The sequence below is a fragment of the Dermacentor andersoni genome, chromosome 3, assembly GCF_023375885.2.
Source record: "Dermacentor andersoni chromosome 3, qqDerAnde1_hic_scaffold, whole genome shotgun sequence".
Lineage (NCBI taxonomy): Eukaryota > Metazoa > Arthropoda > Arachnida > Ixodida > Ixodidae > Dermacentor > Dermacentor andersoni.
Window position 1 is genome coordinate 73,894,556 of NC_092816.1, and position 19,345 is coordinate 73,913,900.

The following is a 19,345-nucleotide window of genomic DNA, read 5'->3' on the forward strand; positions in this document are numbered from 1 at the left end:
GCAGCCTCCCTCCCCCCTCCCCCTGCTCTCTCTCTCTCTCTTTTTGTTTTACTGTGAGCCCGAGTATAAGCCCTGCTGCGCATGACTTCTGTTGATTCTGATTTCGAGTGAATCTGACTTGTGCTCATTTCGGTTATTGAGTGAATTGTACAGGTTGTCCCAATTATCATGAACCAAGTCTTTATTAAAGAGCAATTGCGCTAATCGAAGAAAACCTAGTGCATATGGCTTCCGCTACAGCGGAGTAGCCGCGAGTCATTTTTTCGGTACTGAGATTTAATTACGTAATTCTAATGATTTATATAACTCGAGCAGTACTGTTATAATTATCGAATTGCCAATCATGCATTTGAAGGCACAGCCAAAAGACATCTAACGGCGGTATTTTCAGTGACGTACTAATTGCGTGCTAATTTTTTCCCACTAGTAAAGAAACACCACGATATATTAAAAATACCAAGTGACTGCACTCCCACTCGCATCATAAATCAACGCCCTCACATAAGCAGATTGAAAGCAACTGCTTTATCTCTCTCAAACCCGAAGAAAGGGACAGTGCATCACTTTGATAATGATACGGAAGGAGCCCCAACAGCAGGTATCGCGGCTTCGCAGCCGTTCCTTCCTCTCATTTCTACGTCACAGTTATTATCCGTCTGTCAAAGGCCGACTAATAACATTGATAACAAAAGGCCCTCGATAACGCCGCTGAAGCGCCGCTCTGACCACGCACGAAACACTGAAAGCAATGGAATAGGCTTGTAGAAATCCAAGCTCTGCTCGCACCGCATCGAAAGAGTGCGCGCGCTGCTGTATTTCTTGCCAGAAACTTGCTTCGGACCAAAGCCAAATTAAAGTGATAATTCAATTTTCCTGAAAATATATACCTGCAGCAAAACCAAGCTCGTGGCAAAAATAAAATCGAAATAAACAGAGAGGGAAGCGAGGCACGCGTTGAGAAAAGGCAAAACCCATGCGTTTAAAGAAAGTGCCACTTCTAAATGAGCCGAGCCGGCAATCAGAGCGTCTGCACAAAAAACAACAGAAAAATAAAACCATCAGATTTCTGTGGCCCTTATTATCCGTGAATTCGTTAGCGCCGTGGAACACTAGCTGCTACCTGGAGGACGTCTTCGCATAGGTGTCTTTCTGCAGCTGCGCAGTACTGAGTCCGCTTTATCACATCTTTAGTGGCATTCTTGATAACCGACACCGGAATTCTGTGGGAGACATCCGTTATCCTTGCCTTGAACTAACCTGACGTTCTTCTCGATCATTTAAGCGCGATGATTTACATAGCCCCAAAGAAATAGATCGAGTGGAGAGAGCTCAGGTGACCTGGCCGGCCAATTTGAAAGGCCGTGCATTCCATTAAATTGCGCATGAAAAGTCGTATCCAGCCAGTTTCGGGCTCGGCTGCTGCTGTGTGCTGGCGCTCCACCTTGCTTATACCACAGAAGTGGAAGACGTGACAGTGGCACTTCGCTGAGAAACTGATCCACCGCTCCTTCAAGTATTTCGTCCAGGTGTAACGCTGTCCACTCATTGTGAGATCGAACAATATGGGACCGATTATAGCATCGGCGTAAATTCCGCACCACACATTGCCAGAGCACTGGTACTGGTGCCGAGTGCTCTTTACGCAGTGTGGATTGGAGTCACTCAAGCATTATACAAAATTACCTGGGCGTTTCTGCAAAGATTGGCTTCATCTGTGCACATGATGTTGCTCAAAAAGGCTGGTGACTCATCGGCATTTCTGAGGACGCTGTTCAAGAAATTCAGACTGTTCTGCAGGTCTCTATCTTCCAAACATTGATGCTGGTTAAGGTGGTACGAGTGGAAGGCCGAGTGATTTATAATTCTCCAAACATATGACTTGGAAATTGTTACCTGGGCGGCCACGCCCCACACGCTAGCATCAGGATTTGAGGCCATAAATGCTAGAACATCCGTGCGCAAGATAGGGCTAAAAGGTGGAATCTTCACCGCTGTTTCTAAAAGCTGCCGGTTTGTCTGAGGTTTTTATAATTTCTGATGAGAGTTGATGCCTTCGATTTACCGCCACCCCACTTCAATGAGTAATATATACTTGCAGCCTTCTTATTGCAATTTGCAGCTCCCAAGGCAAGGATAATGTTTTCCTTCTGCTGATTAGAGAAAGACATGACGAATGGGATGAGAAAAAAAACACACCTTTAAGCATTTGCACTCACTTTGTCAATTCGCTATCGTGGTGATAGGTTTCCTGGCAAAAAAAAAAAAAAAGAAAGGAACCACCCGTGCATTTTTTCTACGCTAAGACAACATCATAGCTTGTTTACAACTAACACCAAACGCGGTGTTTTACTTCGACCGGCGCGCTGCAGATAAGGCACTAGCTTGATGACAATGTTTTTTTCTGTATTTCCTTTGTTTTGGCTTACTAAGAGGGAGCCTGTTCGAGGGTGTTGCTTTATGAAGCGGGTGGGAGCGCCAGTCACATGATATTTTTCCTATTTCGCGTTTTTTTTTATCAGTCAGGAAAAGTAAGTACGCAATTAGTAGGTCGCTGAAAATACCGCACATCGATATCTCTTGTCTAGGCCTACAAATACCTCATTGACATTTTTAAAGTTAGGATAGTACCTCAGGAGTTAGAAAATTATCTACAAAAACCCAAATAAATCTCGGTAACGAAAAAATTACTGGTCGCTACTACACGGTACTGGAAGCAATATGCACTAGGTTTTCTTTGAGTAATGCAATTGCACTTTTTAAAATTTTTGTGCATCCTAGTTAATGAGACACCCTGTATATATTTATGGCCTCTGTGTTCAAGTGACGATGTTTCCATCCCTAATAAGTGCTGTAACTTATAGGAAAGGTTTCTCCTTTTTTATTCACGAGTCGTTAGCATTGCTGACTTGAAGGAGAAAGAGTACTGAAAAACACATCATTCGCGGGAATTCCCCACGCCATTGATAAAACACTCTGTCGAAGGGGTCTCTGAAGTCTGCATGTGTTTTGAGGGGCAAGAAAGCACGGAAAGTAATTTGAAGTGAGGTGAGCATAGAGCAATACATACATTCTATAGGGATGGGCTATTCATACCTTTAGAAAGAATAGTTAATTGGCTACCTCCTCCTCTTTCAAAAATATAATACACTTTGCCCTGTGTATGTATTAAAATGTATATGTGCCTGGTGTTTACAGCGAAAATCTAAAACCACGTTGAAATGAAAAAATACGGACTAGGCAGCCGCCACTGACCCTTCTGATGCGTTTGTCATCCCGTTGTCTGGATTTGCAGAAGTAAAACGAAATTATGAATCAGAAGCCATGCAGGTCCACGACAAGAATGATGCGGTAAGCTAATAGCCTCAGCAAAATTATAAGTGAAAAGGTAGGGCCAATCAAAAGATACCCCAAATGATGTGGGTGACAAAACTCTTGTAATGGCACTTTAGGTTGGGAGTGGGCGCTTCGGCATCACTGGAGGGGGGCTCTGCCTCACCCGGGAAACTCCGGAGGGGCTCGGGTCCCGAAGCTGCCCCCGTAGTCGGCGCCTATGGAAGGGATATATCTTGTTTTCATCTCTTTTGACCTTGTTGTGCCTGCCAAATTTAAGTGTTCAAAGGTATGTCACCTGTTAGATCTTGTTTCGCTAAAAACGTAACTGGTTTCATGCAGTCGGTCACTAAAACAACTAATTGAATTAGAGTGATCGTTACAGTGTAAAAAAAGTAGTAATTAAACGAGGAAATTGACATAAAGCTTGGTAATCAAGTAATTAATTACGTCTAATTCGTTACGTACAAGTCTAACCTCTTTGTCATACCAATAAGGCGAACCTTCAAGCCTTAACTGTAACAGACGATTTTTTTTGCGTGCGAAGAGGCTATGAGCCGTTTCACGCAGCACCTGTCATCGCGACTTGCAGCAGCGTGCGCAAAAAAAAAAAAAAAAAAGAAACCCAGATAGTCAGCGCCTCGTCCTCGACCCTGCATGACCGTCGTATATGCCTGGTGCTGCCTACCGAAGCCACCAACGACAACTCAGGCTAAGCTGTAGGAACTTCGCACAACAAACCTCTCCTTCAAAGCCGATGACCTCGGATAGCTCTGTGTAAGCGAGACTGTATCATGTTCGGACAGCTTACAAGACGCCACCGTCTGCCCCGCAGATAAGAAATAAGAGAAGGCCGTCGGGGCGGAATCAACTGTCCACTGCCACCCGATGTTCCTCACAATGCGTTTGTGTCATTTTTAGAGGGCACATTAACCTTCTGCGCGCAGTCTTCGGCACTAAAATTGTTGCTTCAAGCGCGCGTACAGTCCAGTGCTGGACAACACGTCAGTTTGTGTCATTGCAGGCGCAGCTACGACATTGTGTCCCGTGTTCATATCGTCGGCGTTATGCGATTCGGTTCCGCCGGAACCAACGCCAAGTAGGATATCTGATACAAGTGCGTCTAAGAGGGTAACCGGGCTTCTCTATTATGCCGGTTTTAGAAACTGGAGATATTCCAAGCTTATAGTTCATCGCTGTAGAGAAGTATATTGTACAACGCGACGTGGCCTCCCCACTTGTGTACGTTAGGACGGCCAGTGACATATTGTAAGCTGTGGTAATCGAGTTGCCTTGCGTCTGTGCGGCTGGGCCATGTTTCTTGTTCTCTGCTCACTACTGGTGGTTCTGGCGACGACTCTGTTCTGGTGCGTACATATGCCACATTTTGTCACCTCCTGCCTTCAGCGCATAGGCGTCCTTTGGCTTTTACGGTCACACTTGAATAATTTGAGCTTTCTTTGTTTCCGCTATTGAACATGCGCATTTGCTTGAAAATGGGCATGACATGATAATTGTTTCGTAGCACGTTGTGTTGAGGATTATCCTTGCCCGACAAGCTAGGTTTAAGCTTTTAGTCTCTGTGGAGACGCGTTCATCGTAGCGGAGCCACGCTCTTTGCACCGCGGCAACTCATGCGAAGCGCAAATGGTAGTTGGTCAGGCGTATTTAAAAAGATTTTATGAGACATAATTTATTCCGCAAATTTCAGGGGTCAGGGTTAAAGCAACCATTTCATAGATCAGTGAGAACAACACATCTGATCCCCCCCCATCCCCCCCCCCCCCCCCACTGCCCAATCTCCATATTTTAAAATTCGGTGTATGATCTAGTATTAGTTTTTCAATTTCTTCGCCGCACTTTAGACGTATAGATTCATGGGTGTACGAAGCCCCTTTTTTATTGCGATAGGAATTATATGGGCACTCCAAGCGCATTTCTGCCATTGGCGTGAGTAGGGAGGGGGGGGGGGGGGTTCCGTTCTACTTCGGGCGGCGCGGGCGGCCGTGCACACCCGGGCCGCTGTATCTCGAAAGCCCTCTTGGACAGCGACACAGTCCGTTGCGCGCTGTGTTTTGGCGGCTTAGTTCGCGTTGACACAAGACGCAGCGCGATGGTCAGTTCGCTTACTCCTGCTGCCGCGCTTTCTCATTCCAGTTTTTTGAGAGCGAGTTTCCACGTTCATCGAGTGAGATATGTTCATGTTTGCTTGTGCGCGCGTGACACTATGCTTGTTAATTTAGTTTACACGTTTGCAAGTTTACGTGTTTACACGGCTGATAAAACTACTGCTCTTACTTCGTATAGCTGTCCAATAATTTGAAAGCGCAATCAGTTATTCGCCTTTCGGGTGAAACTGTTACTTTAAAGCATGAAATACTTTTAGCTCACGTTATCGGCGACCTTCAAGAGACCTTGATCCAAAAGCGAAAGGCGTTATCCGGGCACTCAAAGTTGCGAGAACAGAACGAGATCATCCGGGCAACCAGTCAAAACATAAAACAAAGACAGTCTCTGGCCCTCAACCCTTTGTACAGGGCCGCATTGCGTATGCTAGTTACTGTCCAAACGAGTTACAAAACATATTGCTTCTCAGTTCTTCTCAGTTGTTCACGATATCACTCAAGCTGTAGCTTCAAGTACGCTGAAGGCTTATTTGTCATTTCCAATAGCAACGTTTAAAAGGCAGATACAGGGCCCCATACACGTCGTTGTCATCTTTTGGCGCTGGGATAGGATTACCTGAGTTGAACGCCAGCGGTCCGTGAGTTCCGCGGCGCAGGTTTTGCGTCGCCTCGAGCGAAGGGGCCACGCTGCGTAGCGCCTCCTTCAGGCTATTTTCTTCTTCTAGCTGGGCAGTGCGTTCTGTCTCCCTGGCGTCTTTCGCTGCCTGTCGTGCCGCCTTAGCCGGTTTTCTTCTTCTAGCTGCGCAGCCTCCCTATGGACCAGTGCACAGTATGGCATCGTGAGGTGTGGTGCGGTGGGGTGTCCCGTTGCGAACATGCACTACACCAATTTTAAGATTGTGGCTAGTATCATCTCCAACCAATTTGCTTTGCCGGTTCCCATTTCTTGCTCACATCTGCACTCGATTATGGGAGAGATTGCACTTTTTTTTATTCTCCTGTGCCTACTAGAGAATTACCAGTCTTACTGTGGGTGGCCTCTGTTGTAGAAACGGTGACACAGGCGCGTGTGACCTTCTGTCTCCTCTTTGAATGCACAACAGAGATAAAGCTGTGGCAATCGGCCTTTTCCGTGATAGCGCGCGCCCATGCATTGTGGCGTTTTACAATGTCAAGCGTGAATTCACAAAAACGGGGCTGAGCAGACAGACACACTTTCTTTTTCTTTTACGTTCACGGCGGCCTATTAAGCAATGTCATCATCTTGGTCAGATGAGATGAGATGCCAGAAGTTAAGAGCAACACGTGCTTCTGCCAATTTGGTTCACGTTTGTTTTGTTTCTCGCTATTTCGAGCGCCTGCATAGCCTTTTTCCAAGTTCATTGCTCGCGTGTGGACAGCATGCGCCTAATGCAAGAGGCTTAATGCAAGCGTCGAATAAAAGGATAAAGGACTACGATCACGAGAGAAGAAAGAAGAAACTTTAGCATACTTTTTTTAAGCTAACATCATTGCAAAAGGATATATTTGTTAGAAAAGACCGAATCTTATGCGACCAGACTAGGACAGGAACAAGCTATCGCCGGGAATGAAAAAAAAAATGCCAGGTTCTCGCCGGGATTGAACCCGGGCTCATTACAGGGGAGTGAGCTACTTAACCACTGAGCCTTTTTTTTTTATTGTGCTTCTTCCTTTCTTTTTCTTTTCTTAAACAGCGAAAATCTGTAAAAGAAGAACGCTTCAGCGCATGGCACCTGCTACTTTACCACTGAGCCATGCCAGATTTCTTTTTTCTTTGTTACATGGAAGCTGAATCTTAAGCACAATAAGACAAAAAAGGCGCTACACAAATTTAAGGTGACAGAAAACACATTCAAAAGTAAGGCAAGGACGTGCAAGCGTCAAATAAAGGCATCCACTCTGGCAGCTGTTTCTTGTGCAGCGCCCACACTACGAACCTAGGCAACACATTCCTGAAGAAACGACCGAGTGCTTCGGGTGGTTCAGGGTGCCTGTCACACATTCTGCTGCGCCAAAAGCTATGTAGGCTAAGTACCACGAACATGTCATGTGGTGGGTCACGGGGATGTTGAAAAGGTGGGGAACGAATTGTGTTTCGTGTGACATCTAAATCCTTTTACGTGCTCTTTGGAGAATGTCCCAGAAGGTCATGGCATCCCTACAATCTACAAAACAGGGATCAATCGTATCAGCATGTGGACACGAGTGGCAGTTTGTCGACCACGGTACGAAATAGCCCCTTTTTCTAACCACACTTTGACAGGAAGGGTTGCCGAGTGTAACCTAAAAAAAAGGTTTCGATACCTGGAGGAATGATCATTCGACGAACTCGCTTAGGTACATCTAGGTAATGACATTTCAAATAAGGTGCACGATAATTGGGAACAGGAAACAGTGTGTGTATGAGTGCAGAAGAAATTTCTTTGCGAGAGGCAGTGAAAATATAATCCATAATTAAGCGAGCCTTAAGAAAGTGAAAGCCCTCGACAACCTCCTTCTGAGCCATGCCAGCGCATGCTAGCATACAGAGCAAAAATACCCTATAAACGCGTCCTAGCGCGGGATGGGAGACGCGATGTGACATGCGGCGCTGAGTGGCGTCGACACGTGCACGTTTTGTATTGCACTTCCGTATTGTTACACCAGGTAGAACGCCATATAGCAGATGCGGATGTAGCGGTACAAGGCAGTTAAAGAAGGTTTGTGGAACAAAAAGAAGTTTAAGGAGATGTATACAAGAATGCTAGAAAGAATGTACATGTGTACCTGTTAAATCAAGCTGGCCAGGTGACTATGTCACCGCCACGTTTCAAAGGGGATGCAATAAATCATCGTCATTAGCATTGTATCGTGTCACTTGCCTTGCGCTTTATTTGCGATGTGAGATGCGTGCTACTTAGCATCTGTCGTGCGCCCTTTGCATTGCAGTTGTATATTATTACACCAGGTGGCACGGCATGTAGCCGTAGCGCAGTTAGCGGTGCAAGGTAGACAGAGAAGTCTTGAACTAGAAAAAGAAGATTATGGAGGCGCATAAATATCGCTCTAATAAAAAGCATGCATGACTTATCTGATTAATCCAAGCAGGCTAGGTGACTGTTTTTCACCGTCCCGTTCCATAGGGAATGCCATTAAATCATCATCATCATCATTACCATTGTATCGCCTCATTTCGCATGCGCGTCACGTCCTGTCGATACGTACAAACTTTGCATTGCAGTTCCATCACATTCTACATTAACTCAAGCAGGCAAGTTTACTATTTGTCACCATCCCGTTTCGATGGCGATGCCAATAAACCATCATTATCATCATCATAATCAGCAGCAACGTATCGTGCCACGGGTCCAAGGATATGACATGTGCGCCACGTAGTCGGATACCGGTGTTTACACTTCGGTACACGTTATGGCGCCTCCTCGCAAGGTACGACCCTTGCTCCTTGTGCAGCTTGCCGACGATGCCGGGTAGAGAGTTCAGGTCATTGTTGTGAAAACCGTGCGAAGAGATTCGCCTTTGAAGACCCTGTAGTGCGTAGTGCCGAAAATGGAGCTCCTATGGAGCCGCTCCTCGAGCTTACACTGTGACCGTGCTACGTGTGCCGCACAGGCCTGTGTTTCTTATCTCTGAGATGTTGGCACTTTCACTGAAATGCGCTCAGCCATATTATTTTTCATAACTGAAGGAGAGGTTACAGCGCCTGTGTTTCAATATGATAGGTCACGTACTAACATAGTCGCGTGCACGCAGGCGCTTGTATGCAGCTTCCGCTCTCGTGCTTCTGCATTCAATTATCTTGAGCCTTGACTTACAGGTGGGTCCGGAAGACTTTGAGCTTCTGGAGCGACAAGGATGTCGTCCATCACAACGCCTGGCAATATCTCCGCTTCGCTTTTGACATCTACTCGAAGGTACGAACATCGTCTTTGAACGAGAGAGAAAGAAAGAGATAAGGCTTGTATCAGTCAGCCTGCCAAATAACAATCGCTGTTCGTCCACTTTCTTTAATCTTTGCTCCCAGATACGTAGTAAGAGAATGTACGGCAACAATGTAGGGCTCAATTACGCCGCTTGTGGAAAAAGTTTTAAGTATGGCGCATGACCTTATTCACGGTCGCGACGATAGCTGTGTACGTTCGCGCCGAGTTGTCATGAAAAGGTATATTTTTCTAGTAACGCGCTGCAGAATTTTACACTTAGAGAATCTTACCCTGACACATTTCAAGGAATGTGTTAGTTCATAACCATGTGCGTAATTTTGCTTGGCTGTGCGTCCCTTACGTTGCTATCGTAGGTTCTTTTCCTAAATAAAGAAAAGTTACGAAAAATTAGAAAATTGTACTGATTTCGGGAATTTAGTAATTAGAAAGAAGGGCAGCGTACAGCGTACGTGCCTGTAAATGGAGTAGCAGTTACTGGAATTTGAAGGTGGCAACGCCTAGGAAAACCTCTTTTTTAGTAGGATTATCTTCGCAGCCACTCAACGAAGTGGTCGCCAGGAACTACAACCACTACGGCCGTGTTTATGGGTGAGTACAGACATATTTGTTTTTTTTTTCACTTGCGCAATCTAAGCAAGTAATTAAACCTGCTAGTATAGTGAAACGCGAACCTGAAGAAGCTCAGGGCTCGTATATACTAGCGATTCCTTTTGCTATATTCTATTTTTTTATCATCATCCAGCGCTCATGACTTGCTCAGGTCGTAGGTGGAGCATGGTGTAAGACCTCCGACGAAGCGGGAAAAGAAAAAGAAAAGCGTAGGCATAAAATCGTTACAGTATCTTGGCCCAGATTCGCAATTTACCGAATACCTTCAAGAAGTATTGAACATTGATTTGTAAGAAGTCAATCTGTAAATCAGAACCTGCGTAATGACTGCCTTTAATTTAGTAAATATCGGATAGGCTATATAGGGGACGCAGGTATAGTGGGGTACGTGAAACGTCTTGTGCACGTTGCAGAAAGTATAGGCTCACAAGGAGCTACAGAAATGGCGTAACCAAATACACAAGGGACGTTTATTCACGGGTTAAAGAGGTTACATGCCTAACTTATGCTGGAGATATAGTGGGAGGCCTTAAAATCTAATTTTGTAATCGTGCTAGCACCGTATCCCTAGTGGACTTGTTTGTTGTGTTCGGGTCCTAGGGTAAAGAGATGACGTCTCTGCTGGTGGCGCCCCAGACTCCTCGTTTCTGATCGAGCCCGCCGCCCCCGTATAGATGGTTGGTGCTCCGGCACTTGCCTCAATCTTCTGTGCTCGCGTTCCCTATAGAGGCGGGCACGTATCCTTGGTCAAACGAGGTTTGGCTATTCCTACATCTTGCTGCCCGAGTCTCTTCGTGCCATTTCTGGATCATACGTGTAGAAGACAGGGGGAGGGGGAGCATAACCAAACACGCATCAAATTCCTGCAACATATTGCACACTTGTCGACGTTATAACTTTAGATGAGTGCGAGCTTGATTTGACAAATTGTGCCTACTGTCGCACTCTCTCAAACGCAAATGTTCCTTCTCGGATGGATAAACGCAATGTCTAACTATGTACGTCTCTCTGAAAGTCGCGCGCGGTGCTAAATTTAGCTTCGATTGCGTCATGCATGGCGTGACAGCGGCGCCGTCTGCCCAAGCCACATGTGCATGATCGAGTAATGTATTCTTTAGTGTAGAGCGGCTGCCCCGGAAAGGCGGTGGTCCCGGGTTCGAGTCCCGGACCAGGACGAATTTTTCTTCAACTATGAGGCTTTCCTTTCGAGGAACCCGTATGGGTTTCCTTTGTAGCAATTGCTACGAACGGGTGGATGTCTGATTTTCCCTTTATTCATTACTTCTCTCCACCTTGCGGGTTTCCGCAGAACTACTACGTCAAACACTTGCCTTTGCTTCGTGTTGTCGACAAATTCGACTTCGCCCTGCCATCTGCTAGCCGTCTGGTTAGCTCAGATGGTAGAGCGGCTGCCCCGGAAAGGCGGTGGTCCCGGGTTCGAGTCCCGGACCAGGACGAATTTTTCTTCAACTATGAGGCTTTCCTTTCGAGGAACCCGTATGGGTTTCCTTTGTAGCAATTGCTACGAACGGGTGGATGTCTGATTTTCCCTTTATTCATTACTTCTCTCCACCTTGCGGGTTTCCGCAGAACTACTACGTCAAACACTTGCCTTTGCTTCGTGTTGTCGACAAATTCGACTTCGCCCTGCCATCTGCTAGCCGCCTGGTTAGCTCAGATGGTAGAGCGGCTGCCCCGGAAAGGCGGTGGTCCCGGGTTCGAGTCCCGGACCAGGACGAATTTTTCTTCAACTATGAGGCTTTCCTTTCGAGGAACCCGTATGGGTTTCCTTTGTAGCAATTGCTACGAACGGGTGGATGTCTGATTTTCCCTTTATTCATTACTTCTCTCCACCTTGCGGGTTTCCGCAGAACTACTACGTCAAACACTTGCCTTTGCTTCGTGTTGTCGACAAATTCGACTTCGCCCTGCCATCTGCTAGCCGCCTGGTTAGCTCAGATGGTAGAGCGGCTGCCCCGGAAAGGCGGTGGTCCCGGGTTCGAGTCCCGGACCAGGACGAATTTTTCTTCAACTATGAGGCTTTCCTTTCGAGGAACCCGTATGGGTTTCCTTTGTAGCAATTGCTACGAACGGGTGGATGTCTGATTTTCCCTTTATTCATGTATTCTTTCCTATGTCAACGATGCCATTGTAAGGAGCGTAAGTTGTATGGTGGCAAAGATATAGGCGATAATACTATAATATGCTGTCGTTACATGCGCTTCAAGCAAGCGACACACTCTGACCGATTTTAAAGGCATTTCATGTCAAAAAAATCCTCACAGTTCATTGACTCGACTTGGCATCTGCTCAAAATCGAGCCCTTGAGTTTTACGACCCATATACAGTGAAAATACACCATGTTAAATCTCACATAAACGTGCCTGCAACCTGTACGCCAACACCAAAGTTCACTCAATCAAACATTGGAGATCTTGCAGCGACGCACATTCCCGTGAGTTGCTCCTAATTCGCTGACCCATCGCTCCAAATCACCCAGATCGCGACCAATTATCCCGCTTGCAGACTTGCATGCGATTTATACTCATAAATCAGTTGCAATTCAGACACGTAGAGCAACATAGCCGTGCACGTAGTGTCTCGTGCGTAAGAGCGAAAATACACAGGGAGTTTCAGCGAACATTTTCAAGAATTTTAACTTGCCTGTGGCAGATAGCACACTTGCTATCCATGAGGTGGTTCATTCGAAAAAGCGGACATTACTTGCGCAAAAAATGAAATGCATAATTCACTAATTTCTACAAATAACTAATTACGATTTCTAACTAATTACCTTACGGCACATATTGCAATTTACAAGTTTTAGCAGGTGAGACTGCATGGCATATCCACTTGAAAAGAATTGTGTGGATGACACCATTTACGAGATGTGCGCCGTCAAACTTACGGTAAAAATGCACTGTAGTTCCATTTACCTTCTTAACAAAACGTCGTTTTTTACATCGAAGCACAAAAGTAACTGGAGCGCCAATGCATTTCTCCGAAAAGTTCGGAAATAAATAACTCGAAACCGGTGTCATCGTGAGAATTCGGCCCAAGTTCCTTGCGAACACCCCGGCTAGAAATTGTAAATTGCAATATGTGCCATACGACAATTAGTTAAAAACTGAGTTAGGGAATTCCATGAATTAGTCGATTATGCATTTCAATTTTTTGTGCAAGTAATGTCCGCCTTTCGAGTAGACCAGCTCATAGTCTAGAATTGTGCTGTCTTAGGTAATTAAAAAAAAATTTGAAAGTGTTCGCTGAAGCACCCGGTATTTAGATCATACAATGCCAACAAATTGCAAGCGACCACGCGATCCTGCGACGCCGGCCGTGAGTACTGCTATTTAGAACGGCGGTTGCCCCTCGGGTGAGAAAGGAGTCTGTTTCAGCCGCATAATCAAGCTGAAACCGTGCACGCCGTCCTTAAGTGACGACAACTGCATGATGCGCGTGCGTCTGTCAGTAACACTATCATCACAATCGCGACCGAAGGAAATCAGAACCTACAGCTCGCCCTTCCCATATTCAGCTGCACCGTCCTAACCCTCCTGCCAAATATGGCGAAAGTAAGCATGTCTCACCCTGTGTTTGCTGCATGTCCCGAATAGAGGGTAGAACCCCGGATGTACACGTCTACGCGCTATCCTCCTATGTCTACCCTGGCACCCTCTCTCTATCTGGCCTTATAGCGCACGTCCCAATGCTGTGGCTGCATTGGAGGTCATTATCCCAAACTTTAAAATTTCGCATGGCGAAGTTGGCAGATTGTAACACGCAGGTGGACAAAGGGCAACGCACCCTTCTCGCCGCAAATTGCACGGCACCATGGTCTGCGCAACGAACTCCAGTGCGCATATCAGACAGCTGAGGCGGGCATGCGCATGCAAAGTTCTTTTACTCAGATATAATCGGTTTACGAGTCGCCCATACGGTATTCTTGAAATGTAATCCAAGATGAATGAATTTCGATGTTGCCGTTTTCTGCATCGTCAAAATATAGGAATAGTAAAAGGGTCTATAATTCGCTTGCAGGTCATACCAAGGCACTGTACCAACTCTGGTGGTGGGAGACACCAATATTCTCCGTGAAGTATTGGTGTCCAAGTTCAAGTATTTCTCCGATAGAACGGTAAGCCTTTGCCGAGATACATTAACAAAAGCAACAGTGGTTTCTGCAAACCCGAAGCTTGATCGGTCTATGGGTGCAGCGCGGCTATTTGGTGAAAGTGTATATAGCAACTACATTTGATTGACGTTTCTCGCCGAGGAAGAGCTTCAGGGGAAACGCCCATACACCGATGCCGTTGCGTAAGACGCTGTTATATTGCAGCAGATGACCTTCGTACGCCTTACCGGCAAATGTTGTGTACTGTGCCTTGGGTGCACGTTAAGAAACCCAGGTGGTCCAAATTAAACCCGAGTCCACCGAATACGGCATGGCTTATAATCAGATCGTGGTTTTGGGACTTAAAAACCCAGGAAAAAGAAGAAATAGTCTCTGCGTCCAGTATGTTTTCACGAGGCAAGGGTGTGCGCCATTCTGCCCTCAGCAAACTTACGTTCTTCTTGGTGAGAATGTTAGACATGCCATTTGCAAGAATGCCCTTGCGGTAAATTTCTTGCCTGAGTGTCTAGCGCCTACTATCAGGCACAGTGAACAGAGAACCTAGGCATCTGCTGCACATGCTGAACGTTACAAATATAGATAGGTGTTGTAATAACGGCCGCAAGCGTCTCATAACAAACAAGTATCACGATAACAAAGAGCAAGCAAGATGTCAAGCGCTATGAATCTCTGGAGAGACTTATCGAATCTCAGCGGCTGCTTCAGTCGAAGGGTGGCCCTACACTAATCTTTCACAAATTGAGGCGTTGCGTGAAGCTCCACAGAGGTTAGGATCATTTAGAGGCCATTCGTACGCTTCCCTTGCACTTGGCTGAGGTTTCGGCGGGTTGTAGCGCTGCCCTTCTCGACGCTGGTGTTCTAGGACATCCTGGATCGTGTGGCGCGCCCGGGGCGGGAGTAGGGTGTCTGCGCGGGGGAAATATATTCGGTGAGTAATAGCTTGAGCTGCACTGTTCGATATGTTGTTACCCATGGCTGCGATGTGCCCCGGACACCGTATGATTCTGGGTTCATCGTTTAGTGTCGCACCAAGACGCGTATGGCACACGCCGGTACGCGGCCGCTAGTGAAATAACGGCAGGCTATGTGAGAGTCTGCGAGGATACAAGATCCCTGCCTGATGTCTTATTTGCGGTTTAGATTGCGAGGGAGACCGCCAGGGCTTCCGCCGTGGTTGCCGAGCTGGTCTTGGCAGAAGCTGAGGCGAATATAGCTGGCATGCAGGCCGAGACGACGGCGACCAGCAAAAAGCCGCGTGTGAAGCGTCCGGGCTGCGTCTGTGAACGTGTATCTAGGTCCGTTCTGTAATTCTTGGTGAGTTGTCTGGTACAGGCGTCTTGCGGGGCTTGGTTTTATAAGGGATTCATGTTTTTCAGTGTATGGTATGGTATGATGAACTTTATTTAATGTCCTGAAGATCAACCCTTAGGTTGACGCAGGCGGCTCCCACGTCGGGACAGTAAGGTTTAACCTTACCGCCGTATCATGGGCCTTCTGGACGGCCTGTACTTGATCGAAAAGACCTCCACTGTGTAGGACTCGCTGCCACCAGTCTCTCTCCTTGTCACAGTCTGTGAAAGTCACAGGACACTGCCAAAGCATGTGATCCAGAGTAATGATGCCATTACACTTCTCGCAATTGATTGGTATCTCTCTTTCAGGATATATCTTGTTAATAAAGTTTGGACTTGGATAAGTTCTTGTTTGCAACAATCTCAGAGTCACCGCTTGAGCTCTATTGAGCTTAGCGTGTGGCACTGGGAATTCCCTTCTGTTCATGTAATAATGCCTCGTGATTTCATTATATGTTAGTAATTGGTCCCTGTTCTCCTCCTGTATATTATTAAGGTCCTGGTCGCGTAGTGCACGGATAGTAAGTCCTCGTGCAGCTGCGTTAGCCATCTCGTTTAAATTCTTCCGAGATGGATCGACAGACCCCATGTGCGCAGGAAACCAGCGGATTTCGATCTCTTGGCTGTCCAACTCACCGATCAGCTGGGCAGCCCTTTTGGTTACAAAGCCATTGGTAAAGTGTCTAATAGCCATCTTAGAGTCACTGTAAATCTTCGTCCACTTATTATTCCTTAAAGCCAATGCTATCGCTACTTGCTCCGCGACTGTCGTGTCTTTAGTCATGATTGTAATAGCATCCCGAGTGAGACCATCTGCATCTACTACTACTGCCGTAAAGGCTTTCTTTCCTCTGACCCATGCAGCATCTACAAATGCCGCATGTTCTCTGTCGTGTTCTATCTCTTGTAGGAGAGCTTTGGCCCTTGCCTTTCGTCTTTCCAGGTTGTGCACCGGGTGCATATTTCTGGGGAAAGGAGTCGTCTTGATTACCTTTCTTATGCTATCTTTTAGTTCTACTGTGCCTTCACCTGAAATTTTGGATTCGGTTGGGCACCATCCTACCTGTTCTAGTATTGCTCTACCTGGCCTTGTTCCAGAGAGCCTCTCTCTGTGGGCAATTTGCTGAGCTTCAATTATCTCGGCTATTGTGTTGTGGAGCCCGAGTTTCATTAATTTGTTATCCGGAGTGTTAATCGGTAACCCCACTGTTGTTTTGACTAACCTTTTAATTAATCTGTTCAACTTGTTTATCTCTGTCTGTGTCCAAGTGAGTATCCCAGCTACATATGAGAAGTGACACAAGGCGAAAGCGTGGACCAGTCTCATGGCGCTCTCCTCTCCCAGCCCTCTGTGTCTGTTAGTGATTCTCCTTAGCAGTCTTATTACCTCCACAGTCTTGCTTGTGATGTGTCGTATTGTTCTTCCATTTGCCCCGTTTGCCTCCAGGAATAACCCTAAGACTCTAATGGATTCTACTTGCTTAATAGATTCGCCTGCCTTCGTGGTCAGTACTAACCTGGGTTCTTCCTCGGGAACGTATCCCCTCGGTTTTCTACCCCTTCTTCTGTTCCTAAGTACAAGGAGTTCAGACTTATTAGCAGAGCATTTGAGTCCCATGCCTTCTAAAATAGACTCTACCTCATAAATGCTCTTCTGAAGTCTGCTTTCCGCATGTCCCATACTTCCTTCAGCGGTCCATATAGTCACATCGTCTGCATAAATGGTAAAGTGAATGCCCTCTATCCCTTTTAGTCCCTTTGCCACTTTTGACATGGCCAGGTTGAAAAGCATAGGTGACAAGACCGACCCTTGTGGCGTCCCTCTGTCACCGAGATCCATCTTCTTTGATTTAATATCCCCGAATCTAAGGTGAGCTGAACGATTGCCAAGAAAGGTTTTGACCACTTCATAGAGTTTTCTCCCCAATCCCAGTTCGGAAATCACTTCAAGTATTGCTCTATGCTTAATTCTGTCAAAAGCTTTTTCGACATCCAACCCCAAGAGAGCTCGAGTGTTTTTTGGTTTAGCTAATAGCAGTTGATGTTTGATTAACAACATGGCATCTTGTGTGGACAAGCCTGATCTGAAACCAATCAGATTGTACGGTAGGATGTCATTGTCCTCCACATATTTCGTTAACCTGTTCAATATGACATGCTCCATTGTCTTCCCTAGACATGATGTTAACGAAATTGGCCTCAGATTATCCAAGTTGAGTTGCTTGCCCGGCTTTGGTATTAAGATAGTACTGGCCGTCCTCCATTCTTCTGGATATACCCCATTTTTTCATAGGTCATTAATGTATGTGGTCAGATATTTTATTGAATCGTCGTCCAAATTCTTAAGCAATCTGTTAGAGATGCCATCCGGGCCAGCTGCTGACCTACTATTCAGATCATACAGTGCCGTGCGTACCTCACTTTCGGTGAATTCCTGATCCATATATTTGCATTCTACCCCTAAGTAATCGGGATAACTCACATCCTGATCTTCTTTCCTGAGAGGCAAGTATTTAGTAGCCAATCGCTCCATTATGCTCTCTGCGCTTGCAGTCTGACTCTCCTGGTGTACCAGTTTCGCCACTGCCGTACGTCTATTCGATTTAGTGCCTTTTTCGTTGAGCAGATGCCTGAGCAGACTCCAATTGCCTCCACGTTTTATCCTTCCGTCTAGACATTTACACACCTCATCCCATTTTTGTTTCTGCAAATATCGTGCGTGTTCCTCTATATTCTTATTGAGCTGAGCAATTCGTTTTCTAAGTCTCCTGTTTAGGCGTTGTGATTTCCATCTTTGTAAAATCGATTGCTTGGCTTCGATCAAATGCGCCAATCTACTATCAATTTGTTCAACCTCTTCCTCAGTCTCTATAGCCTTAGTTGCTGCATTCAAGTCGTCCCTAAGCTGAGCCACCCACTCTTGTAGTGTGATGCGCCCCTTTCTATCTGTGTCTGCTCTGTCTTTTCTGATTTTTCTAAAGTGCTCCCAGTCTATGTAAGTGAAATGCTTTACCTCCCCCCCTGTCGTTTCCACCATTATGTGTAGTATGTAATGGTCGCTTCCTAGGTCCGTACCAGAGTTGATCCAGTCTGCCCTGGGTAAGTTATAAGTGAAGGATAAGTCCGGGGTAGTGTCCCTACACGTGGAACTGCCACACCTGGTAGGAAAGGCTGGGTCCGTGATAAGAGAAAGGCCTAAATCTGTGGCGAGATGCCAGATTCCTTCCCCTTTTTTACTACTCCAGCGGTAACCCCAAGATTGGTGTGGGGCGTTGAAGTCCCCTCCTATTATGAGTGGTGCAGTTTTGGCTACCCTCATGGCCTTATTAAAAATTGCTCTGAAGCTCTGTCTCATCTCTCTGGGACTGCTATATATGTTGAGGCAGAACAAGCTTTGCGCTTTACCTCTGTGCCTTTTTAGGACCATTTCTATCAATATGTATTCAATTTTACTCGCCCCTAATTTTAGATCGTGCTCTATGTAGGGAATTTTCTTGTCAATTAGGGTGGCAATTCCTCTGCCTGGTTCTTTGCCTTTGCAGACCGAGTTGAAGCCGGACAGCCCGATCTCCTCCGCTAGAGTTTCCTGCAACATTATTAATTTCGGCCTATTTTCAACCGTTTTGATTATCTGTGCTAGTGACGCTCTTTTTTGCTGAAATCCTCTGCAGTTCCACTGCCACACACTAAGTCTATTTCTATTATCCATTATTATTGTCGCTGCCCCCTGACTTGCTACCCCCTGTCACTGTTCGCTTGACTGTACCACCTACCGCTCCTGGGGGTATTCTAGCGCTTTCTGCTTCCAAGGGCATATATTCTTCATCCTCT

The 19,345-nt window shown here is 46.2% G+C and overlaps 1 protein-coding gene and 2 non-coding genes across 3 annotated transcripts in view; all 3 read left to right on the plus strand.

Moving 5' to 3' along the window:
- Positions 1-8,885: 8,885 nt before the first annotated feature.
- Positions 8,886-19,345, plus strand: part of LOC126545060 (cytochrome P450 3A41-like) — a 53,708-nt gene continuing 43,248 nt past the window's right edge. Inside the window, exons 1-4 of the mRNA XM_055077050.2 lie at positions 8,886-8,944; positions 9,292-9,388; positions 9,954-10,006; positions 14,069-14,165. Coding sequence (XP_054933025.2) covers positions 8,886-8,944; positions 9,292-9,388; positions 9,954-10,006; positions 14,069-14,165 — 306 coding nt within the window. The remainder of the gene's footprint in view (positions 8,945-9,291; positions 9,389-9,953; positions 10,007-14,068; positions 14,166-19,345) is intronic.
- On the plus strand, positions 11,691-11,765 carry TRNAS-GGA (transfer RNA serine (anticodon GGA)). The gene has a single exon. It is a non-coding gene; the product is annotated as a tRNA-Ser (tRNA).
- TRNAS-GGA (transfer RNA serine (anticodon GGA)) lies at positions 11,972-12,046 on the plus strand. The gene has a single exon. It is a non-coding gene; the product is annotated as a tRNA-Ser (tRNA).